This window comes from Podarcis filfolensis (assembly GCF_964270895.1).
Source record: "Podarcis filfolensis genome assembly, chromosome: 4".
Lineage (NCBI taxonomy): Eukaryota > Metazoa > Chordata > Lepidosauria > Squamata > Lacertidae > Podarcis > Podarcis filfolensis.
The window spans coordinates 68,216,013-68,233,420 of record NC_139607.1 but is presented as its reverse complement, the minus strand read 5'-3'; the positions used below and the strand labels follow the sequence as shown (position 1 = coordinate 68,233,420).

At 44.9% G+C, this 17,408-nt stretch overlaps 1 protein-coding gene across 7 annotated transcripts in view; it reads right to left on the bottom strand.

The window, feature by feature from the left end:
- The window catches only part of CD47 (CD47 molecule), a 232,563-nt gene extending 218,858 nt beyond the window's left edge, over positions 1-13,705 (bottom strand). For all 7 annotated transcript variants that reach the window (XM_083611710.1, XM_083611706.1, XM_083611709.1 and 4 more), the window contains exons 1-2: positions 12,715-13,705; positions 8,420-8,773 (exon numbers count right to left, since the gene is read on the bottom strand). In XM_083611710.1, the coding sequence (XP_083467836.1) occupies positions 8,420-8,773; positions 12,715-12,763 (403 nt within the window). In that variant the 5' untranslated portion in view covers positions 12,764-13,705. The remainder of the gene's footprint in view (positions 1-8,419; positions 8,774-12,714) is intronic.
- Positions 13,706-17,408: the final 3,703 nt, after the last annotated feature.

The following is a 17,408-nucleotide window of genomic DNA, read 5'->3' as shown; positions in this document are numbered from 1 at the left end:
GCCATCCACTAGCACAACTGAGTAAAGTTATTAAATATGTGCACACACATTAAAAATATGAATGTTTAATTGTTGATTGCCTTCAAGTATGCTATTACCAAAGGGAATTAAAACAAGTTTAAGATGCTATTAAAAAGTTATAGAGAACTTGTTACTTTTATTCTTCTTTGATCTCATGTCTACCACAAAGTCAATTAATTCATGCCTAAATCTGGATCAATATACTAACAAATTGAGACTCAGAACAAGTTGTACCACAGTGGCTTCTTATCCATCCCAAACACTTACAGAAGCTATACTACCATGGTAGTTTACACAGAACTTCATAATCTAAAAATAATATCACATTTCCTCTGCAAAGCCAAGTAAAGCTATTTGGCAAAGAAAAGCAAGACCCTAGATAAAAAACACTGCAATGGATTTTAGCCTTTGGAATGCTTACTTTAAAAAAATTACTTCTGATCAGGCCAGTCCTTGAAATGCAAGAATACTGTGCAGAAACACATGACGATTCAAGGAGCACAACATGACCTAACTTCTACAACTGCTATTGCCAGATTGTGATGACTACTTCCTTCTAATGGAATAAATCAGGCCATGCAAGTAAGCAGGAAAGAATCAAACTTCTTGAATGGAACAAACTGATTATACCCAGGAGCAGATTCAGCTTGTACACTTCAGCAGCTTGTCAGCTACTCACTAGTTATGAACAGTGCTATTTGTGGCATTAAATTCTTAGTACAAGCCAGGTCCCACAACAAAGCCATTAAGCTCAATTCAAAGGCTAAATCCATCTATCTATCTATCTAAACTGAAGAACCGGCAGTGACCAAAAAAAAAAGGCAACATCTAAGCTAGCTCAGTCAGTAGAGCATGACTCTTAACCTCAGGGTCAAGGGTTTGAACCCCACATTGGGCAAAAGATTCCAATGTTGCCGAGGGTTGGACTAGATGATCCTCAGGATTCCCTTCAACTCTACAGTTCTATGATTCCATCTACTTTAAAGGCCACAACAGAACTGAACTAGCACTTGCAAGTTGCAAGAGTAAACAAACATGGAAAAGAGGGAACATGAAACATCCAAAATTATGCAAAGGAACCGGTGGAAAGAGTGTAATCATACAGACAAAAGGTCTACAGCTCATTAAGGACCGCAAAATGAATCTTCTTGCAGAGGCAAGACATCAACTTTGCCTTTATCAACAATACATGAAGTGGAGAATATGGAAAGATCTGTGACACATCTGCAGAGAGAAGTCTGGAGATTTGTCTTCTTCTTGCATCCCCTTGGAACGATAAGGTCACAAGGCTAGGAGAGCTTGTGGACCCAGCCTTGTTCCTCAATGCTAAGGTAGCAGCTATTGCTAGGAGTACTATGGCAGGGGTTGTATCACTTCTGTCCCTTCCTGGATAAAGCAGATTAGCCAGTGACATACATGCCTTGGCCATGCCCAGACTGGATTACTGTAGCACACGCTACATAGGGCTAACTCCAAAAGAATCTGCCTCTGCAGATCTGAGACCAAGGCATCTCTGGCATCCTGCCATATGATCCTGTATGCCCACTGCATTCAACATTCAAGGTCAAACAATGCATCCCACCACATTCAGAAGTACAATTGGCTTGAGCGTGAGACATGGCCTATTCTACTTTAGCATCCAGAAACTTGTGGAACTCCCTCTTTAAAAAGACTTGGTTTGCTCCCTATCTCTGAAGCTCAAGGCAAACTGCCAAGACCTTTTGATTTTGGCAAGTTTTTAATATGAGTTTTAAATTTAAATCTCCTTGTTTTTATGTTGAATTCCCCTTGGGGTTTTTACTGCATGCAACTCACTCTGGTAATTGAACTGCTCCTACTGTGCTTTAGGTCTTTAATGAACTTTTTTGGAAGCTACCTTGAGTTTACTTTATTAAAAGAGATCTAGCTATATATTTTTTTCAAAATTAAGAAGACCCAGCTGAAAACACAGTTTTTCATTCTTATCAGTTCATGCTGGCAATTTAGTTGCACTAGGCTATATCAAAAAACATTTGAAAGAGGAATTAGCAATTCCATCCAAATTAGCAGTTCAGAATACAGATGGGGAACAAGCTGCCTGGGACCCAGAAGCAGCCTGTAAAGGCTTTGAGTGGCTGGACAACCCACTAAAATATTTACTGGTGGTAGCAGTGTTGCTGCTTCCATTTGGTTTTCTTTAAAAGACCCACTGTACAGAATTCATTAGGAATAGTAGCAGCAGAAATGGCACTTGAGGCACTGCTACTGCAGGGGAAATGTCTCTCTTGGCTGATTTGTTTGTGGAAGGGGGGGGAGGTTATTGGTTTGTTGTTTTTTTAATTACCGGTATGTGTTTTGTGTTCTCATTTGCATTTTCATGTCGCGAACCGACCTGTGATTTTCGGATGAAGGGCAGCATGCAAATTTAATAAATACTCATAATAAATAAAAACAAACCACAGAGTCCAGGAGAATCTACAGCAGTGCTGGGGGACCTGTGGCCATTCAGATATTGCTGGACTCCAACTCCCACCAGCCCCAGCCATCATGCTCAATGGCCAGGTATGAGTCACTGTTACAGGCATCTAGGACCCCACTAGTACAAAAATGCTTCAGTACTCATGGCTAGTTACACTGCAGTTAAGGAGCACTGAAGAGTCTTTCTCTGCCCCCAAATAGATGTCAGAACTGAATCATGGCTCCAGTTTCCTCTCGAAACATACAGTGACACAACACTGTCAATTGTTAAAGGTAAATTGAGCTATCATGTTAGTCAGCTAAAATTGCTTATCCTTCTGCACTTCATATAGCTACATTATACAAATGCAGGCAATTACAGACCATCTACGAATGAAATAATGCTGTGTGTTCAGAGTAGGATAATTTGATCTAACCATTTCTTACACAGAATTCTTGAATAACAAAATCCCAAAATTCAACTAATGGTTATAAACAAGCTGCAGGCCAAATGTAAATTGACTTTTAGAGTCAATTCAATTTCCAGAATTGATTACAAAAGTATTAGAATTCTGAGCTGCCATTACTTGAAGATTCTTGAAATTCTTGGTACTGTAGCATGCTTTCAGGAATGCCCCCGTGCATCATTGCCATTTCCTTTCTAACCAGAAGGTGGCATCGCGATTCCTTTGTGAGCTTGGGCAGCTTTTACAATTACATTTTAAAGGTATGTTTTGTCTAAGATTCAGGAAAATCACTTCTGAGAATAAGGACAATTTTGTTGTCAAGAGCTGGAAGTGGAAACGTTTCAACAATAAAGAAAATTAAACAAAAGGGGGGGGGGGAATCAATTTCAACACTCATCAAGACATTTACCACAAGCGATAATCTCAAATCCCATAGTTCTACAAATGTGTATAATTCAGCCTGATTAATTCCGTTAGAACTGTATAATAAACACATTTTAAACCTCAAGAACCAAAAGAACAATCAACCTATATTTTAATTCCAGTTCAAGTTGCATTGCACCTGTAGCCAAAACAGCAATATCCATGGACAAGAAAGATGTACATATACATAGGAGTAAAGCTCTTGCTGCTGCATTAGCTCAATACAGACAAGATACATTGTACCTCACTACCCTCAGAAGTGTAAGGAATGATGACCCGAGAGGGCCTTTTCTGCGGTAGCCCCTAAATTGTGGGACTCGCTTTCCACAGAGGCATGCGTGTCTAGTATTTTCATCAAACAACTTTCGCCATGTGCTGAAGACATCTCTCTTTACATTGGCCTTTGGTGCCCCATAAGGCTCCGCATTTGTAAGAAATCAGCCTTTTAGTGTGGCAGTACCCACAATTTGGAACTCCCTGCCTACTCACATCTGGCGGATGCATCCAGTGCACTCCTTTCGGCACCTGCTAAAAACATTTTTGTTTACACAAGGCTACCCACACATGCAGAATGTTTGTATGTGCTTTAATCTGATTTATGATTTAGTTAGCTGCTTTCAATAGTCTTTTCCTTGTAATTTTATTGTTGTTGGGTTGTTGTTGTTTTGCAAACTGCATTGAGCTTGCTGTTTTTTAAAAAAATCAAGCAGTACATAAATTATATGAAATGAATAAGCATAAGGGCATAATCAAACTGCCTTATACCGAGTGAGGCCACTGATTCAACTAGCCAAGTCCTGTGTATTTCAGGGGTAGCCAACATGAAGGCCTCCAAATTTTGTTGGAATATGGCTCTCATAACCCCTGACCATGCTGGCTGAGGCTGATGGATGGTCTCACTCAGAGACGCCCTTTTCCAGTATCAAAGAGTTTGGACTCAATTGCACCTGTTGAAGGTGTTTTGTAAGGCTGCTTCCTGGGTGTCTGTGTCTACTTTTGCAAAGCACTACTAAACTGACATTTCTACCTCTGCTAATTCCACTCTCAGCACAAAGGCTCTTCCTCATTCTTGTCCAAATGTGGCTGCCCAACTCAGGGTGTCAAGGGACATTGCTACAGTACATCCCTAAGCAGGTTGATCTCCAACTCCAACGAAAATGAAATTAGACTTATCATAAGCCTTTGTTCTACTTTGATTTGGGAGGACATCCTGCCCACACCTGGTACAAGGCTGTTCCTCACAGACTAGCCTATGAAAGCCTCTTTCATCATTATTTGAGTTGTGATTCCCAGAGGAAGAGAGATTGTCCATATTCTGCCTCACTCTACTTCATACTGGATGCTATTAGTTTGCCTTGTTGATTTAGCAAAGTTACATAGTCTCCTAAGAAGTAGTGATTAGTCTACTTCCAGTCTCTGACAATTTCACACCCATTCATTCAAAAATCCAATCTGTCCATAAACCTGACTTTTCTATTAAAAAAACCCCAAATCTGTATGAAAGTTCGCATTTAAAAACATTTAAATACAAATTTTATTTCAACACACACTTTTCTAATCATATTTTATTCTAAAATATACATTTTATAATGGATTTGTGTACTTTTTTGAGGCAAAAATTGTACTGCACAATTCCGAGAAGTGGATAATCTGAAAAATAATTATGCTCCAATCCTTGTACAGGAGCTAAAAATTAGGTCAGTTTGCCAGGTAAACAAATGGACAGAACAAGGCCCTCCATCCCTGCTTAAGAGGATTCCCCCCCACCCTGCATATCTATGGCTTGTCTCAAACTGGGTGCCTAACTAAATTCATTAAAATTCTGCCTCTGGAAACAGATGGTGAGGATTATTTTATTCATTTTATTTGTCACTTACTAAAAACTAGAAGATAAGCACCAACTAAGAGCAAAATGTCTGAGTGAATAGGAACATCTTCACCTGGCACAGAAATCTAATAGTGATAGTGCGAGGCACATCTCTCTAAAAGGAACATTCCAGTCAGGGAGCCACAACCGAGAAGGCCCCATCTCATGCTGCAACCCTCCACACCTCCACTGGAAGGAATACACAGGTGATGAACATAGGGTTCAGGTAGGTTTACATGGGACAAACCAGTGCCTAAGATATTGAGGTCCTGAGCTGCACAAAAATAGCACTTTGTTTTTTTTTTGTTTTTTTTTGCTAATCTTTTTATTGATATTTTGGAAACGACATCAAAAAATACAAAAAAGAAAAAAGACTGAAAAGAAAAAAAAAGCAAACAAACAAACAAACAACAACAACAAACAATGCCTATAAACATAAAACAGACAAACCAACATAACATAGCACTTTGAATCAAGCCTGGAAATGAACTGGCAGCCAGTACAGTTATACAATCAAACCTCCTACTTCCAGTCAACAATCCGGTTCCTGAACTCTCCATTAGCTGCTGTTTCCAAACTGTCTTCAAGGAAGACCCACATACCACGCATTGCAGCAACCTAACCTAGAGATTACCAGAGCATAGACAACATAAGCTAGGCTATCCTTGTCCAGATAGGGTCACAGCTGGGACACCAACTAAAAATGATGAAGGCACGCTGCACAATTTGTGCCTCTAGTGATGGTAGTGGATCCAGAAGTATCCCCGAACTGAATACCTACTGTGGTGTAGGGACTGCAACTTCATCTAAAAGGTAAAGGGACCCCTCACCATTAGGTCCAGTCTTGGCCGACTCTGGGGTTGCAGCACTCATCTCGCTTTATTGGCCAAGGGAGCCGGCGTACAGCTTCTGGGTCATGTGGCCAGCATGATTAAGCCGCTTCTGGCGAACCAGAGCAGCGCATGGAAACGCCGTTTACCTTCCCACCAGAGTGGTACCTATTTATCTACTTGCACTTTGACATGCTTTCAAACTGCTAGGTTGGCAGGAGCAGGGACTGAGCAACAGGAGCTCACCCCGTCGCAGGGATTTGAACTGCCGACCTTCTGATCGGCAAGTCCTAGGCTCTGTGGTTTAACCCACAGCACCACCCGTGTCCCCCGCAACTTCATCTAGAACAGCTTAAATCCCACCTACCCAGTCAAAGGAACCACCTGCTAACAGTGCTTCAGTGTTACCCGGATTGAGCTTCACTTTATTGGCTCTCGCCAACCTAGCATATCCCACAGCTGCCAATGTGAAGGACCCAGGACACATGTAGCCACCTGCATTGATCCAAGCACCTTTCCCATGTCTTTGAGACATACCAGCTGAAGCTCATCCAACAAAAAGAACCAGACACTGCTCTGGATGCCTCTTAAGATTCACCTACTATATTGTACAGGGAAGGGGTAGCCCTGTGTGGGAGAAAATACCATTCTAGCCACCATGAATGCAAACCAGCAGCCTAAGCCTCTTCAGCCTGAATTTTGCATCACCACCAGAAACAGGCATTGCCAAAAATGGGCACTGCCACCTTGCCTATGGCTTGCTTGCCCCTTCTCCACTTACCACACTGAACATCCAATGAATGACGGAGGGACAATGTTCATCTTAATCATGGCACCGGGGAGGGCGGGTTTGAAACCTCTCCTCCATCCAGCCCAACTTTACAAGGAGATACATATTGTCCCTTCCTTATTTTGCCATCCACTGTGCTGTTTACAAACCTCATATGGGAACATTGGGACTCTGCAACCCAGTTCATGTTGCTCTCTTGTGGAGAGCCACCTTAACCTTATTGCAGCCACCTTAACCTGCTGCACTGTTTGGTTTTGTGGTTTTCAGACCTGTTGCATTTTATGAACCGCATTGGATTTTGGGGTGCAGGTGCTTTAAATACATTGTGCAATTCACAAGGATAAAAGAAAACTGTCTAAAATCAAGATGCAAGCAGGAGTGGCTCCCCTGGCAGGGAAGAGGAAACAGTCTCCTGGCAGGGTCATCACTAGTTTACATGAATGGGGAGAGGTAACGTGAAGGCAAGGTCAGGGCTGAATTGGCATAGCAGCAGGAGCACTGGATTGGTTCCACTGGTGTGACTGCACAGCCCTAACATCACTACATTCTTGCCCCTCCTGATAAGTGGCAAGGAGGACCAGTGACAATGGTATTCTGATGTTGCTCCTAACCTCAGTTTGTATTGATGATTATTAGTGTTATATATTATTAGTGCTTTGTTTTACGCCTGCTTCCCTGGTGTTTGTCCTAGCACGGCTTCAGATTTGCTACCTGTTTGTGGTTGTAGGTACTTGCATTAATCCCATGTTTTGTAATGGCATTGTGCCACAGACAAAAATTAAAATTAAAATCACTTACCGTATTTTTCCGTGTATAAGACTATGTTTTTTCCTTAACAATAATGTCAAAAATTAGGGGGTGTCTTATACACGGGCCCATCTCCCCCCATTTTCTTAAATCTGAGTCCCCCAAAATAGGGGGCATCTTATACATGGGGGCATCTTATAGACGGAAAAATACGGCACTTTATTACCACTGTAATTTATTATACTGTAATTTTCCATTCCATTGCCCATTCATCGAGTTTGAGGAAATCCTTTTGGAGCTCTTCAAGCATGCCTGAAACATTACCATCTCAGATAAATCCGCTGTCACCTACCTGCCAACATGGCTTCTTGCACCCCAACAAACTTGCTTGCCAGCTACAAATGATCCTGGCCCTCTAGGAAGCAGAACACCAAGAAACAGATTTTCCAACCTCCAGCAAAGCTCTTCCCAAGTCATAGAGGATTTGGTGGAACGTTTCTTGTGCTGTGCTGAGCAAGCCGAAACACATTCGCCAAAACTCAGTGCAACACGAGACTTCTGTCTGCAAGACACAGCATGAGAAGCCACACTGGGCACACCGCCCATTGTAAAGCTCAATAGAGAGCCCCACCCCACCCTGCCCTCCTCTAGCAGCCACAGAAGTCTCAGGGGAGGGAAAGACTCCATCGTCAGCACCAATTCTAGCTGGCTACTAAACTAAAATGTGTGGACCCCTGGCTACTTTGTCATTCACCCAAGAATCCAGATAAATTATACATGGGCCTTTAAAAGCACCAGTCTTGATACATAACAGAGAAAAACAAGACAAATAACTTACGTGTACCATATCGAAGTTCAATTACATGCTCTCCTTCTCTGTTTCTTTCTACTACTATACACGTGTAGTTTCCAGGAACGGCTTCCTTTAGAGACATCTTGATTGATGCAACACCAGCAGTTAGGTTCAATATATCCAGTAGATCTACACTCAAAAAAGTATTGTTTTTGAAATACCTGTTCTCATAGCCATCATAAGTAAAAAACTCTTTCCCATCTATTTTCCAGTTCAAAAACATTTCATCTCTGCTGAACCTTTGTAGATTAGTAACTATGCATGGTATGATAATTTCGGTTGTATTACAGACATCAAAGGAAACATTGTGAATCTTCTTAAACATCAACTGGGCAGAACCTGCAAGAAAGAAAAACAACTGTTACTTATTTGAACAGAAAGAATTAAGTCCATGCTAGTGTTGATAACTTTTGGAAGGTACGTTCTGCTGAGGGCTACCCCCGTACAAACTCATAGAATGAGGGCCACTTAAGAACAGTTCTGGGTGTACTGTGCCACTATTAGCCAAAATTGTGGAAACTTTTGTTAATTACTCCATCACTAACGCTGCCTCAGAAGAACATCAGGTAACAGCAGCACAGAAAGGGAAAACAAGCCAGCTATCAGTTTTTCCTCTGCATTATTTGATATTCCAATGTTTGGGATAATCCCCTCCCCCCCCCCACACACTCCCAATTATTTGTTGTGATTGCTTTGTGCCCGTACTGTTGTCAAGCCATCTTAATCATATCAGAGAGAAGGTGGGGCCTAAACAGGCAAGAGTTTCTAAAATAATCAGCTTAGGAACATCTCTGTTTTACCAATATCAGACAATATAAGTTTGCGGTCCTATAGTTTCACAAAGCTTCTACACTTCAGAGATTTACAATTCTATGTGTCAATTTATTAGCTACTCAAAGACTTATTGGCACTTCATAGGCCTGAGCATCATCTTGTGGCTTACAATGGTTTTTAAACTATTGAGACCCACAAGGCTATAGTACTGTCACAGGCCTCACCTGGTTTCAAATAATTCTAATTCCCCAGAAGAGAGTAGTTTTGAAAGTAAGTCTGCAGTTCCAACCCCATTTACCCCAGGAGTAAAGTAGTGATGTATGGAAGTGAGAGCTGGACCATAAAGAAGGCTTGATCGCCAAAGAATTGATACTTTTGAATTATGGTGCTGGAGGAGACTCTTGAGAGTCCCATGGACTGCAAGAAGATCAAACGTATCCATTCTTAAGGAAATCAGCCCTGAGTGCTCGCTGGAAGGACAGATCCTGAAGCTGAGGCTCCAATACTTTGGCCACCTCATGAGAAGAGAGGACTCACCTGGAAAAGACCCTGATGTTGGGAAAGTTGGAGGGCACAAGGAGAAGGGGACAGAGGATGAGATGGTTGGACAGTGTCCTCGAAGCTACAAACATGAGTCTGACCAAACTGTGGGAGGCAGTGGAGGACAGGAGTGCCTGGCGTGCTCTGTCCCATGGGGTCACAAAGAGTCGGACACGACTAAACGACTAAACAACAGCAGCAGCAGCAGCAGCAGCAACAACAACAACAATGCTAATCAAACTCAAGTGGATTTACTTCTGAGTAGACAGGACTGCAGCCTAAACCCCTTCTCTCCTTTACAGATAGTAAGAATCTTGGACCAAATTAAAAGCATTATTTTGAGATTTCCCTTCAACTGTCAGCATTTGAAAACTCTCAAAGCACCATTCCTTGGTCACTGGAAGAAAGATATTGGGAATGCTCACAAAAAAATACTCAGGTGGTGCACTTCTAATCTCCAATCATTCTTCCTGAGCAAGGTTGGGTTGTGGAATACTTCCCACTCCTGGCTGAGCTGACCTTAAAGCAGCATTTATGATTTATCCAAACATAGCTATTAACACCGGCTAAGGGCAAGCCATGCTGGAAGTTGTTGCTGGTGGAAAGGGCAAAGAAGGGGTATGTCCAACGTATGCAATGAGCATGTCAGGGCAAAGAAATGAATTAGCAAAGTTACTCTGCACCCAAATTCCCTAGTCCCATGGACAAAGTTTAGTGTAATTTACACCACCAAACCTTCAAGTGCAACTAAAATTGACCCCATATGAGTCAATGAAAGGGCTGCCCCCCTGCAGGCAGGACCGATTAGGATGCAGTTTAATTCATGCAGGAAATGCACCAGTGCAAGGGTCTCTTGGCATATATGCATAGACAAAGTTGCTCTGTCAATTTTCTTTTCTTGTATTTAATGACCACTCGGTCAGAACATAAGAAGAGCCTGCTGGAACAGACCGAAGGCCTATCTGGTCCAACATCCTATTGTCACAGTGGCCAACCAGATGCCAGTGGGAAGCCTACATGACTCAAAAGCAAGAACACTCTCCACACCGATGATTCTCAGCAGCTGGTATATAGAGGAATACTACCTCCAGCAGTGAAAGCAGAACATAAACCCTTATCCTGCATGAATCTGCCTAATCCTTTAAAAGTCATCCAAGTTGGTGGGCACTGCTACATCCTGTAACAGAGCAGGAAATTTTTGCCCACAGAAAGCTGACATGATTTGAAGGTGTCCTACCTGCTGTCTGAAAAGCAGGTCCACTAGTTGTTTACAGATTTCAATTTTGATATCATTAACTTTTAGGTCTTTATGTTGAACTAACCAAGTCCCCATCTTCTGTGCAAGCCAGCTTAGCCTTTTCTGTTCCTCTTCCAAACTCCCACTTTAACTCTCTCACACCCTACAGACTGCTTACGTGCTTGAGCCGAAAGGTTGATGCATATAATTTATTAAGCCTGTAGGTGGCTGACAGCGGCACATGTTGTGTAACTTGAGCACTTGCACTGCCTGCGTAACCCAGCAACTTGGAAAGCTTGCAGGCCAACAGATGTGGGTCCTCGGAAGGGTCACCAAAGCTACAGGCTCAACAGCAGAGTTTGTTTCACCTGATGCCTCTGACCTCTGCAAGTCACGGACAAGAGATCGGAGGCAGGCTCACAAACTCTAGCGGCGTGGAAACCACAGGCTATGAGGAGGAAACCACAGGCGATAAGGAACTGCTTTGCAGTCAAGTACCGTGCACAGAATACCATTTGGTGAGTGAGCAGGCCAGGCCCTCTTCTGCGCCCAGAACAGAAATGCAGTGGGATGGTGCTAAAGAGATAAGCTCTCTGTGCCCCTCTTCTGCTAGCACCCAATAGGCTAGTAAAAAAAGATGTTTCTTCTTGCAGGCTGGCAACTTTTGTGTGCTGCTTTACAAGGCATGTGGTTAACCCCACCCCATTAACTGGCTGCGACAAAGGCCCAGCATGGATTATTCCGCAGATTACTTCTGCGTGTTGAGAAGGAAGCAGCCCAGGGGAAAGGAATGCTCTCCCCCCATATCCCACTCCACACCGGATCCCCGTTCCAGTTCGACAGCTGTGCGAAACTGCTGCGCACATGTCCTCCGAAGTTTTCAGGGAACAGCAGCCACACAGAGGGAGGCGGATTACCCGCTGCCACAGCAGTTTAGGTGGGTACTTTCAAGGGCAGCAGCCATCGCCGATGATGATGAGGTGCGAAAACGCCAGCGGGAGCCCGGCCCTCCTAAGAGCAGCCACGGAAGCACCGCTTCTCGGAAACCAGCGGGAGCGGGCGGAGGGAGGGGAAAGGGACATTCCCTCCACGTCTCCCGCCTGGTTCCAGGCACGGCAAGTGCCAGGCTTGCCAGCGCCCAGTTCCCACCTCGTAGTCCCACACACACACACACACGAGAGCCTGCTGTCGGCTCCGCTTCCCTGCACGCTCCGAGCAGCAGGAATCCTGAAGCGGAGCTTATGAAAAGCGTCAGGCGTCGGGAAGGGGGGAAGCCAATCCCAGCGCGCATCAACCCCAGCGCCCGCCTAAACAGCGGGCTCGCTCGAAGGGAGGGGACGTGGCGCAAAGCGAAGCCCTGCCCGTCATTGCGCACTTTGGTGGGACCAGCAGCGGCTCCCTCGCCAAGGACGGCGCGGGCTCCCACCTGCCAAGAACAGCCAGCCGCGCACCTAGGTGGTCCCTCCTCGACCCCCCCACCCCTCCCAACCCCATGCCCGCCCTGGGGCCTGAGGGCGGGGGACAGAGAGAGAGAGAGAGAGAGAGAGAGAACTGCGCCGCCGCCACTGCTCCAAACATGCTCCACCTGCGAAGCGCAAAAAGCGCAGGGCGAAGCTCCCGCGTTCTGACGCGAGGGGCGAAAGTCGTCCGGGCGGTTAAACGCCCCGCGGAGGGTTGGCGGGAGGGCGGAGGGGGGGGAGGTGAGAGAGAAAGAGCCAAGGCAACTCACCGGCGCCCAGAGTGCCCAGCAGCACCCAACACACGCTCAGCGCCCACATGTCCAGCCTCGGGGTGGGCAAGCCGCCGCCGCCGCTCTCCGCCGCACTGATTCTTCCTGGCGAGCCGAAGGAGGGAGCGGGCGGGGGCGCCGGAGGAGCCGGAGCGGGGACCCGGAGTCGCCCAACCCGCAGCCTGACGAGCTTCCGCTGCTCCCTCCAGCCGCAGCGCGCGGGGCGGGGCCACACGCGGCTTTTGCTTTCGCTCTCCGCCGCGGGAGGGGAAGGCGGAGGCGGGGGAGAGGAGCGGAAGCCCTCCGCGCCCGCGGCCCCACAGAGGCGAAGCCGAGCCCGGTGCTCCTCGCCGCCGCGCGCTCCTCCCCAAATTCCTTCTCCCTTTCGGCTCGGAGACGAGCAGGGCGAGCGGGACCTGGTGCCCAGACGGGGTTGATTTTTTTGGGGGGGGGTCCGGTGGGTCCGCCTCGGAGCCGACGCTGCTAACGACCGCTCTGCCGAGTCTCCCAGCCGGCGGTTGGCGGAGTCCTGGGCGGTTCTAGCGCGCCGAGCCGCGCGCCAGCTTCGGAGTCAACGCCGAGCTACTGGCGAGGAACCGAGGAGGAATTCTGAGTCACACGGAAACTTGCGCGAGGCGGGCGCCGTCAAGGATACCGCCTCGCCCGTCTTATGTGAATGCAGCCTGGGGCGAGATGGGCGCGCAGCTTGCGGAGATCGCCTTGGTCGAGGCGCTGCCTCTTGCCTTGCCTGCACGGGAAGGACTGCCGAGCGTTTTCAACACTGGGGGGAAAAAGTTGCGTGAAGCCTATATGTTGATAAAAGGTTTTCCCGTCCTCTGGACCTTCAGTGGCCCGATCCTAAATACGCTCTGTATTATTCCCTGGGAAATTAAGATTGGAGATGGGAGCTTTTAAATCTCGCATCCAATTCGCCTGCATGCGCTTTGCCTGCTGCCTTGTGACTCCATCATCATCAATAAAGTTTAATTAAACCAACGCTTTTGAAACGTTTGAAGTTAAATGTGGGGAATTATTACGCCCGTTGACAAATACTGTTTTTCCCTATTGAAAACAACCAGGTTGTGCTGGGGAACATCAGAACCAAAATAATGGGGATATTTGTGTTCTTTATTGTCCCTTTCCCTAGATACATTGTTACTGTCATATAACACAAGCACACTATTTTCAGTGCATTAAGGCAGCCTTGCACTTAGGCACTTGCTTGGTAGCCTTGGTAGGTAGGAAGGAGAGAGCATGGAATTGCAGATAGGCAGATGGGAGGACTGGTGCGCGAAGGGCAAATTCCATCTATGCTCTGTGCCACAGAAACCTAGTTGGCTGCTAGAGGAGGGAATCCTCTGCTCAGCCTGGACATGCGGCAGGCTGCTGAGGGAGGGGCAGTGCTGTCTCTTGCCCCCCCCCCCCCCAGCAGGCTTGTAACTTCTGTGCATTCATTTACAAGGCTGAATTAGGGCTCATTTAGATGCTACTCAGCCACGTGGAGACTGTTGGTCATCTGCTGCACGGCACAAGTTTCAGGCCGTTCTAACATTTAAGCCCCGTTCTCGTAGCAAGTGGGGGTGGGGGACCATATAATTCCAGGGTATTTTGCAAAAGCGCACAAATGACATTTTGCAGCCATAACATAAAATGTAAATTAAGTACACAGAGACAAATCTAATTACACTGCACGATATACCTAGTCATTGCTGAGCTATCTTCTTTTCCAACCCTTCCAGCCAGGAACACTCTGGCTGTCCTTTCAAGCATAACTAATGGAAGTTATTCCGGTGGAAAGGGCAAAAACGGGGTGCGTCAAGGGGTGGGCAATGCCAGGGCACATATACCCAGCTCTCTCTTGCCACATCTGCATCAAAGTGCATCATTTAAAGCACTTTTATATCACTGGAGACATCCATGTGTCCTGGGAACTGGATGAATCCTGGGAACGGCAGTCTGCTTAAGGGTTAGAGATGTCAGGAGACCCCTATTCCCTTCAGAGAGCTACAGTTTTCAGAGTTTTCAATCCCTCTTCCTGGAGAGCTGCTATTCCTGCCTCGCCTCTCCTTGAGAAGACGAAGCTGGCCACTGTAATTCATGTCATGGTGACATCTTAAAAAAGACTACTGCATTATGTTCTGCATGGGGCTCAGTGGCGTAGCGTGGGGGGTGCAGGGGGGGGGCCGGCCGCACCGGGCGCAACATCTGGGGTTAGGGCAAATCCACGGGTTAGGGGGCGCAAATCCACGGGTTAGGGGGCGTAAATCCACGGGTTAGGGGGCGCAAATTACTTGCCTTGCCCCGGGTGCTGACAACCCACGCTACGCCACTGATGGGGCTCACTCCGAAAAGTGCTCAGAAACTTCTACCGGTTCAGAATGTAACTGCCAGAATACAAACAGGAGCTCCCTGCATGCCAGGAATAGGAAGTGCATCTAGACACTGCAGTCATCTAGATCAGTGTTTCCCAACCTTGGGCCTCCAGCTGTTTTTGAACTACAATTCCCATCATCCCTGACCACTGGTCTTGCTAGCTAGGGATGATGGGAGTTGTAGTCCAAAAACAGCTGGAGGCCCAAGGTTGGGAAACACTGATCTAGATAGTGCAGTCATCTGGACATTGTTGTACTCCAACTCCCATCAGCCCCAGCTAGTGGTCAGGGAGAGGGAACCCCATAGTCCATACAAAATTTGGAGGGCCACAGGTTCCCTATCCCCACTGAAGTACACCCAATATTGTTCCACCTTCATTAGATTCAGTTTGTTTTCCAGTCCATTCCATGCATTGGTTTGGACTTTTAAAGCCTGAGACAGTCATGATAAGGACTGCCTTTTCCAATACGCACTTTCCCAAAAACTCAGATTGACATCAGAGGCTTTGTCCCATGTCCCATCCTGTCCCAAGGTATAGTAGACAGCCTTTTAATTTTTTTCTCTGAAATTGTTTTTATTCGTTTTACAAATGCAACATGTAATTAAACAAAATAATACATATCTAAATAAAGAGATTCTCTGAATCTCAGGACTTCCCCCCATCCCCCCATGGAGTCTCAATTTAAACATCTACAACTGCATATTCATCCCTACTCCAGAATTTCTATCAAACCATATTGTCCATAATAATTTTTACACTACAAGTGAATCAAAATCCTGCTCTTGTTTCCGTCTGCTTACAATGGTCACTTAAGTACTATAACTTATACCCCCCCCCCATTCTTTAACATAAAAAAATTGTTCTATTGTTTTCTGACTTTTCTAATCAGTTTTGCCATTTTGGCATGGTCCATCAGCTTAGTTTGCCAATCTTCTCTGGTAGGGACTTTGTCTTCTTTCCATCTCTGGGCTAGTAGCATCCACGTGGCTGTTGTTCCGTACATAAAAAGTCTCTTCTGGTCCTTTGGTATGTCGCTACATGTAATTCCTAATAAAAAAAGCTTCTGGTTTCATAACAAAAGTTATTTTAAGCTTTCTTTTTCATTTCATTATATATCCTTTCCCAGAAGGCTTTTATTACCTAACTAATGCACCACATATGATCAAAGGTACCTTCTTTTTCTTTACATTTCTAGCAAGTATTTGAACTTGTCCTATACATTTTTGCTAACTTAGCAGTTAAATACCACTGGTGTATCATTTTCCAAGACAGCCTTTTTATTTTTTAATAAGATATTTATTAAGATTTTACAAAAAGCAAAAGTTGACAGGATAAGAAAAAAAAGACAAGAAAGAAAAGAATCAATACAAAAAATACAAAAATACATAGAAAAAAAGAGAAAGTACAAAATACAAAAAAGAAATAAATAGAAAAAGTTAAAAACAAATCAATTTTTTCCATATCTTTAAACTCATTTACTTGTTTCCTTGACCTCCTCGCACCTCCCTTTTTTGTATTCCCGTTCACATAGTCAGTTCAGCAAATCCTTACCCTCTTTCATTTATCTTAACTCTATATCTTAACATATTATAACTGTATATTTTCATCCATTATCAGTCCATTTTTACATATTCTTATTAACCTTGTTGCTAATGCCACTTAATTTCAACCCAACATCATTTTAACATTCATTAATTTTACAATACTTCTGCAGATAGTCTTTAAATTTCTTCCAATCTTCTTCCACCAACTCTTCTCCCTGGTCTCGGATTCTGCCAGTCATTTCCGCCAGTTCCATATAGTCCATCACCTTCATCTGCCACTCTTCCAGGATGGGTAAATCTTGTGTCTTCCAATACTTTGCAATAAGTATTCTTGCTGCTGTTGTAGCATACATAAAGAAAGTTCTGTCCTTCTTTGGCACCAATTGGCCGACTATGCCCAGGAGAAAGGCCTCTGGTTTCTTCAAGAAGGTATATTTAAATACCTTTTTCATTTCATTATAGATCATCTCCCAGAAAGCCTTAATCTTTGGGCACGTCCACCAAAGGTGAAAGAATGTACCTTCATTTTCTTTACATTTCCAACATTTATTATCGGGCAAATGATAGATTTTTGCAAGCTTGACTGGTGTCATGTACCACCTGTATATCATTTTCATAATATTCTCTCTTAAGGCATTACATGCCGTAAATTTCATACCTGTAGTCCACAACTGTTCCCAGTCAGCAAACATAATGTTGTGTCCAAGATCCTGTGCCCATTTAATCATAGCAGATTTAACCGTTTCATCCTGCGTATTCCATTTCAACAGCAAGTT